The 8,860-nt window shown below is 34.9% G+C and overlaps 1 protein-coding gene across 2 annotated transcripts in view; it reads left to right on the top strand.

The window, feature by feature from the left end:
• acsf2 (acyl-CoA synthetase family member 2) overlaps nt 1-8,860 on the top strand; it is a 37,418-nt gene that overhangs the window by 1,457 nt on the left and 27,101 nt on the right. The window contains exon 2 of one of the 2 annotated variants that reach the window (XM_048169743.1): nt 3,829-3,951. In XM_048169743.1, the coding sequence (XP_048025700.1) occupies nt 3,842-3,951 (110 nt within the window). In that variant the 5' untranslated portion in view covers nt 3,829-3,841. Of the gene's footprint in view, nt 1-3,365; nt 3,952-8,860 lie in introns of those variants that run through there. The other variant, XM_048169742.1, reaches the window with a different exon arrangement.

Here is an 8,860-nt window from a genome sequence, read left to right as displayed (position 1 = left end):
GGAGAGCGCAGCCGCGCTCGTCTCTCACAAGCAGAAGAAAAAAATAATTTAACAGGATGCAATAATAACAGAGGGTAAATTATTTTATCATTATTAGGGTTGGGAACCGAGAACTGGTTCTCATCCGGAACCGGTAGTGTTTTGTGAAAAGAACCGGAACCGTGCAAGATTTCTAGGTTTCGGTTCCGAAAACGGTTCTGGTGTGAAGGGTGGTCGAAGTGCGGGAAGCCTATCCTTTAATAGAGACATCTCACCTCATGAATATAATAGCAATGAATGCACTGAAAAGCCCTCGCGCTCATATACGTCAGATATCAATGAGAGAGAGCGAGAGATGCACAAAGCTGCACGATTAATCTTTAAAAGATTGCGTTCTTCGATTTCATCACCCACATGATCTAATTCCTAAATGACAACGATTTGCCCGTGTATATTAAACCTCTGACAAAAATAAAATCACGACATTCAAATCTGTGTTCGCGCTGCTGTTGATCTGAAGAGAGTTGTCATGTGTAACGTTAGATATAAACAGCTTCACAATCTTTTCAAACACACAGTATCATTATTTCTGTGTGACAAATATTCCAATTATCACAGAAGTATACAAAAGTTTATTATTCAGATAGAAACGCCAGTGTTACCTACCGATCAAAATATAATAAATCACCTTTTGAAAGTAACTGGACTTCAAATGACGGCTGTATTGATTGCATTGTTACGCCACTAGGTGGCAACAAAAATCACTGAATCATTCTTTCATAAACAAGTCTTTCTGAATCCAACTTAAAAAAAAATATTGTTTCACCTGTCTGGATCTTACATGTGTAAAACTTCACAATAAGGTTCATTTATTAAATAACCATGAGCAATACATTTGTTAATGTATTTGTTAATCTTTGTTAATGTTAGTTAATAAAAATACAGCCATTCATAGTTTGTTCATGTTACTTCACAGTGCATTAACTAATGTTAACTAATTCAACTCTTTAATAATGTATTAGTAAAAGTTGAAATTAACATTAATAAAAATTAATAAATGCTGTAGAACTGCAGTTCATTATTAGTTCATGTTAATGTAGTTAACTTATGTTAACTAATGAACCTTATTGTAAAGTGTTAGCGAATATGAGATTAGCAGTCTGTTAAATTCATTTTACAAGAATAATAAACACAAAAAGGACTGTTTGAGTCGAGTATTGTGCATTTTTCCCTTGCTACCATTTTTTTATTAGTTATTTAATTAATGTAACGGAACCGGAACCGGAACTGGAATCATTAGGCAGAACCGGAATCGGAACCGGGACCGGAAAATTTCTTACGATTCCCAACCCTAAACATTATTAAACACTCGTTAGGCAATTTACTTCCACTTTTTCATATAAATGAACATTTTCTTAATTTTTATTGAAAATAAATGCCTTTCTGATGAGATATGTGATGGGAAAAGGGAGAATAGCGAGCTCGGCAGAAGGCGAATTCGAACCCAGTCATTCGCATCACAAGTTAATTCTCCGCACCTAACGCATTACCGTCTACACCACTGCAGCCACAAGAACGTGCGTCAATTTTAACCTGGTCTGACATTTGTGGGTCGGAGCTACTGTAAATTTGCACTTAGTAATAGAAACTCCGAATAATCTTGTTTTCCGTTTGCATTAAGATTACTTTTATTACCACACTGGCAGATATTGATTATTTTACTAAATGCTCTTAATGTAGATCCCCCCAGGAAACAAGACTAAATATCTTATATCATTTTCTTATATGCAAAATTCATCTTGATTTAAGAATTTTTAGATATTGAAATAGGACAAAAAATACTCGGTACGAAAAGCATTTTTGCAGCATGAACGAATGAATGAACTATTTAAACATCACTAGCACTTTAAAAAGGTGGAGACCAATAGAAACTCCTGACCAGGTTAGGTTCACAGAGTAAGTTACCATGGTAACTGACTCTGAGTATAAGTTACCTCTCTTTCAGAAACAGGCTTGACTTAACCTGCTTTCTCGGGCTTGACATACCTCCCATTCTGAAATGGAAAACTCAGAGTTTCCCTCATTTCAGGGTTAACATACTCAGAGCTTTCACTTAACCTGCTTTCTGAAATGGGCCCCAGTTCTGACCGCATCGCGCGCAAAATACAAACAACACTCATGTGCTTGCTGTGCTGAGGGAAACACACACACGATACGGCTCGTGAGTCCGAATGCAGAGGTGAATGAGCCGCACTTTTGTGACATTTGAATTATCCGCTGTAATACGATCTTATGCGAACATATTTTCCATTTGTGCTGGTAGATTACAGCAAAACAATCCACATGCACCCAAACTTCTGCTCTGGTCGCGTCTCAGGGAAACGCATTTTTGAATTGTAGATACCCTACAACTCAAAATGCGTTTCCCTGCGATGCGACCAGAGCAGAAGTTTGGGTGCATGTGGATTGCTTTGCTGTTGTTGGGTGGACATTGGGATGCAGGGTATCATGTTTGTTATCAAAACTGAATCGTTTCGAACTGTAAAACTATAAAATTGAACAATTTATATAACACACACAACAAAAAAGCGATTAAGTAAAATATTTAGCCTAAACAATAAACTAGACCTTAAAATGTATCCTGTCGTTTGTCAGCGACAAAGTTCTTTATTAAGCTCAACAAAAGTGGCAGTTAGCTAGCTATTTGTCTAAATGTTAGCTTTGTTTTAAGCACAGCTATCTGTGATGTATTTGGAAACTTAACGAGCTACATGTTTGAGTTGTTTTTCCATGGGCATGTGTGCATGTAAACAGGGTGCGATTTGTAAAAAAAAACAGAGGGGGGGATGTTTCCCCTCCACAGTGGAGCTATACTATTTTTTTGCCAGCTGTTACAGAAACATTTTTACAATAAATATTCTGATTTAACCTTGAGCTTTGAAGTATTAGATATAGCTTCGATATTTGACCACTATTTACAATGACACTAATAATTCTTAATTTCTGATAGTAATGCAAAATAATGCAAAATGCAAATTATATTTTTATCCCCACCGGGAAAAATAATTCAGCAGAGGCAGGGATACACAGACCAGAAGGGGGGAATCTCCCCATCCCCCCTACAAATCGCACCCTGCATGTAAACACTCGTTCACACCTACATTCCTTTCCATCTCACGCCCCCTCTTCCTCTTTTTTCAGTAACCCTAACCCTAATGTTCTAGAGAATTAAGAAAGATTTAAATCGAAAAAGCATGAGCAACAGTAAACCAGTATACATTTTCTGCTCTTGACGTATTAATCATTATGCAAAACAGTATTGCAACTCACTATTCATGTAACAGTATTCACGGGCCATATTGTCTTATGTCAGAAACTGGCATTCCTCCAATACATCAGGGCATTTGGTGTAATCTGTTCGCTTTAGCATCCGTATTAAACATTAACGTTTAAATGTGTGAAGTTTAAACGTGTAAACAAATGAACTTATGGCTGACCTAGCGCTTCCTGGTGTGATACGTTTGTTTTTTGCGTCCTCTACAGTTCATATTCCGTTGCAGCTGCTCGTATTGTAACAGCTCTGCAACTTGAGGTGTTGTTGGTTCAAAGATCAACTTTTGGGAACTTTGGGATCGCGGTGGCTCGATCTTGGTGTTGCTAAGAAGTCGAGCATTCATGATTTACCAATGCAGTAAAGTCAGGGTTTTTTTAATGTTATGTGCATTTATCTCATAAGTTTGTCAGGTCGAGTCTGGGTAACGTTACGTGTTTTTGTTTGATTGCAATCGCATCGAGTTCTGAATAAAAAAACTGAACTGAGATTCTTCAGAGTTTACTTCTATCGTAAAGGTGAAACTGAAAGATGTATTCCAAGTTTCTTCTGATTAATCTACGAACGACCGGGAGATTCTGCAAAACATGGAATTTTCTGCAGAGACCCTGGACTCCTTTCGTAGCTTCTCAACAAAGTTGGTAAGGAATCATAAAAACATGCACATTTTATGATTTATCTGGCGGACGTTGACAAACATGTGGCACATTGCTTTTTATAGATTTTTTTTTTTGGTATTGTGTCTCCATATTCTTGGAAACTCGAAAATAACCCAGACTTCCGATGATTAGACTACATATCAGTTTGTGTAGTTATGTAACGTTTCATTAACCCTTTAACTGGAAACTACAAAAAGAAAAATTAATAATATTAAAATAATAGAAATTATTTTAAAACTTTCTTTAGTGACTAAAACAAATTTTTCTGCTATAAACAACAACAACACAAAAAAACAACATAAATCAGCCTCAAATGGTTTGTTGATTTTAAGATGGTCTTGTGCCAAGCTTGTTTATCTAGTTGGCTGGTCTTCCAGTACTGCACATTTTGAGTGCCTCTCTTTTAACGCCCAATTGGCCTTAGACCTAAACTAGACAGACAGTACCATTTAAAATTTAGGGTCAGTAAGATATATATACATAAACATACGGTATCTTACAAAAGTGAGTGCACCGCTCACATTTTAGCAACCATTTTATTTTATGTTCTCAAGGGACAATTCATAGAAATGAAAATTGTATATACATATACTTTAGAGTAAACAATATGCAGCTTGTATAGCAGTACAGATTTACTGTCCTCTGAAAATAACTCAACATACCACCATTATTGTCTAAATAACTGGCAACAAAAGTAAGTACACCCTAAGTGAACACGTCAATATTTTGTGTGAGCACCATTGTTATTTAGCACTGCCTTAATCCTCCTGGGCCCGTTTTTCAAAAGTAATCCACTAGGATTACGGATTGGATCAAATCTTGAAAATGTTTTTTTCAAAAGAAAAAACGGATTACATAATCGGATTAGATCACGTAATCCAATCTTGGTTTTGATCCAGATCAAACCTTTAGTTTGGGTTTTTCAGAACTTTTTTGTATGATTTGGATCACTTTGATCCAAAAAAACAGGATTATCCTGATCCCAACAGGGGGTAGGATTTCAAGGTGGATTCCAGGAGGAAAATGTAGTAAAACTTTAAAACTAGTCAAAAAATACAACATTTTTATCATGTAATATACATACACATTTTTATCTTGCTCTTGATTAGTTTAACTGTTAAAGTAATAAATTAAATGCAGACATTAGTCTACATATTTAGCCTTTCGGTAACCTACTCTAAAGTAAAAAGAAATTTTGGTGCCATAAAACAATCCCTAAACAGCTGTAAATATCCAACAAAAATATATTTAATTCAAAACCCATATTCTTTCTATCAACATGTCCCTTTAGGGCCTCCGTAGAGCACTGGAAATCCAGATTTGGTGATCCTGAAAAGTTCCTATCCGGATCAGATTGATCCAATCCGATGTTGCTTTAAAAAACTGGCTCCAAAAGTAAGCTGGATTACGTGATCACGGATCGCAAAAAAAGGATTACTAAATCCGGATCAATTTTATCCGGATTAAACCTTTTGAAAAACCGGGCCCTGGTGATGGAATTCATAATGTCCATAATGACATCACGGAGCTGCTGGATGTTAGACACATGGCGCTTCTCCACCTTACGCTTGACATGTCCCACAGGTGCTCAATAGGGTTCAGGTCTGGAGACATACTTGGCTACTCCATCACCTTCAGCTTCCTCAGCGAGGCAGTTGTCATCTTGGCGGTGTGTTTGGGGTCGTTATCATGCCGCTCAGCCCAGTTTCTGAAGGGAGGACATCATGTTCTGCTTCAGAATGTCACAGTACATGTTGGAATCCATGTTTCCCTCATTGAAGCAGAGCTCCCCAGTACCAGCAGAAATCATGCAGCCCCAGACCATGATGCTACCACCACCATGCGTGACTGTAGGCGAGACACAATTTTCTTGGTACTCCTCACCAGGGCGTCGCCACACATGCTGGACACCATCTGAGCCAAAACGTTTATCTTTCAGTCTCATCAGACCACAGGACATGGTTCCAGTAATTCATGCTCTTGGACAGGTTGTCTTCAGCAAACTATTTGCGGGCTTTCTTGTGAGCCAACTTCAGAAGAGGCTTCCTTCTGGGGCGATGGCCATGCAAACAGACTTGTTGCAGTGTGTGGCGTATGGTCTGAGCACTGACAAGCTGACCTTCCGCTTCTGCAACCTCTAAAGCAATGCTGGCAGCACTCATGCATCTGTTTTTTGAAGCCAGCTTCTGCACCCGACGCACAGCACGAGGTCTCAACTTCGTTGATTCAGCTTCTTTGGCCTGTTCCGAGTGGAACTTGTCTTGGAAAATCTCTCTCTATGACCCTGACCACTGTGCTGTAACTCAGTTTCATGGTGTTACCGATCTTCTTATAGCCTAGACCATCTTTGTGGAGAGCAACAATTCTAATTCTCAAATCCTCAGAGAGTTCTTTGCCATGAGGTGCCATGTTGAACATCCAGTGATCAGTATGAGAGAATTGTACTTAAAGCACCAAAATTTAACTGCTCTAATACAAGATACACACATTTGCATGGTTAAACGACATACAGCTGTTATCACTTAGGGTGTACTCACTTTTGTTGCCAGCTATTTTGACAATAATGGCTGTATGTTGTTATTTTCAGTGGACAGTAAATCTATACTACTATACAAGCAGCACATTGACTACTCTAAAATATATCCAAGTTTCATTTCTATAGTATTGTCCCTTGAGAAGATATACTAAAATGGTTGCTGAAATGTGAGGGGTGAACTCACTTTTGTGAGATACTGTGTAATATATATATGACATTTTCTTTAATTGCTTTTATTTAGCAAGGGTGCATTAAATTGATCAAAGTGACATTAAGACACTCATAATGTTACAAAACATTTATCATGGTTTCCTCAAAAATATTAAGCATAACATATATTAAAATGTAAAAGTCATTTATTATATTGTATATAATAAACACTTAAATTGTTTATAGTATATAACAGTTAAAATTGTAATAATATTTCACAATATTACTGTTTTTACTGTATTGTTGATCAAATAAATGCAGCCTTGGTGAGTTTATTTTATATGTAGTAGGAATTAACTTTATGTCTGCTAATTTCAGCTGTGATCCTGTATTACCTTCAAATGACATATATCAGTTGTTAGGTTGAGCAGGTTTAAAAAAAAAAAAAAAAAAACTTTTAAACTCACGTGATGTGCCTAAGATTAACCATAAACTTGATTCTCTTGACCCTCTTTTACAATATGTGATGTATTAATATTAAATTATTTATATATTCCTAATCTAATGAACATTTATTTGCTAAAAATCCACCTTGCATTTGAATTTTTCCAGGGGCAGTGTAAAACATGTGGTAGTATTTTGATTTTAGGTGAAAAAGACGGCAGCAGGCCTGCTGGCTGTCGGGCTGAAAATCTATACTACTATACAAGCAGCACATTGACTACTCTAAAATATATCCAAGTTTCATTTCTATAGTATTGTCCCTTGAGAAGATATACTAAAATGGTTGCTGAAATGTGAGGGGTGAACTCACTTTTGTGAGATACTGTGTATATATATATATATATATATATATATATATATATATATATATATATATATATATATATATATATACAGTACAGTCCAAAAGTTTGGAACCACTAAGATTTTTAATGTTTTTAAAAGAAGTTTCGTCTGCTCACCAAGGCTACATTTATTTAATTAAAAATACAGTAAAAAACAGTAATATTGTGAAATATTATTACAATTTAAAATAACTATTTTCTATTTATTTATATAATATATGACATTTTCTTTAATTGCTTTTATTTAGCAAGGGTGCATTAAATTGATCAAAGTGACATTAAGACACTCATAATGTTACAAAACATTTATCACGGTTTCCTCAAAAATATTAAGCATAACATATATTAAAATGTAAAAGTCATTTATTATATTGTATATAATAAACACTTAAATTGTTTATAATATATAACAGTTAAAATTGTAATAATATTTCACAATATTACTGTTTTTACTGTATTGTTGATCAAATAAATGCAGCCTTGGTGAGTTTATTTTATATGTAGTAGGAATTAACTTTATGTCTGCTAATTTCAGCTGTGATCCTGTATTACCTTCAAATGACATATATCAGTTGTTATAAATTAAAATTATAAATTATAAATTAAATTCACAAAGTAATAAATTACTTTGTGAAATATATTCAAATAGAAAACAGTTATTTTAAATTGTAATAATATTTTTAATATAACAACTTTTGGACTTTACTGTGTGTATATATATATATATATATATATATATATATATATATATATATATATATATATATATATAATATAATATATACACAGTATCTCACAAAAGTGAGTTCACCCCTCACATTTCAGCAACCATTTTAGTATATCTTCTCAAGGGACAATACTATAGAAATGAAACTTGGATATATTTTAGAGTAGTCAATGTGCTGCTTGTATAGTAGTATAGATTTTCAGCCCGACAGCCAGCAGGCCTGCTGCCGTCTTTTCCACCTAAAATCAAAATACTACCACATGTTTTACACTGCCCCTGGAAAAATTCAAATGTAAGGTGGATTTTTAGCAAATAAATGTTCATTAGATTAGGAATAGATAAATAATTTAATATTAATACATCACATATTGTAAAAGAGGGTCAAGAGAATCAAGTTTATGGTTAATCTTAGGCACATCACGTGAGTTTAAAAGTTTTTTTTTTTTTTTTTTTTTTTTTAACCTGCTCAACCTAACAACTGATATATGTCACTTGAAGGTAATACAGGATCACAGCTGAAATTAGCAGACATAAAGTTAATTCCTACTACATATAAAAAAACTTTTAAAAAATCATCTAATGTGGAAAATAGTGCAGCAGCTGACATTCCTTATTTCACCTTTTCCTAAC

This window comes from Megalobrama amblycephala, linkage group LG20, assembly GCF_018812025.1.
Source record: "Megalobrama amblycephala isolate DHTTF-2021 linkage group LG20, ASM1881202v1, whole genome shotgun sequence".
Classification (NCBI taxonomy): Eukaryota; Metazoa; Chordata; class Actinopteri; order Cypriniformes; family Xenocyprididae; genus Megalobrama; species Megalobrama amblycephala.
This window is presented reverse-complemented; position numbering and strand designations above follow the sequence as displayed.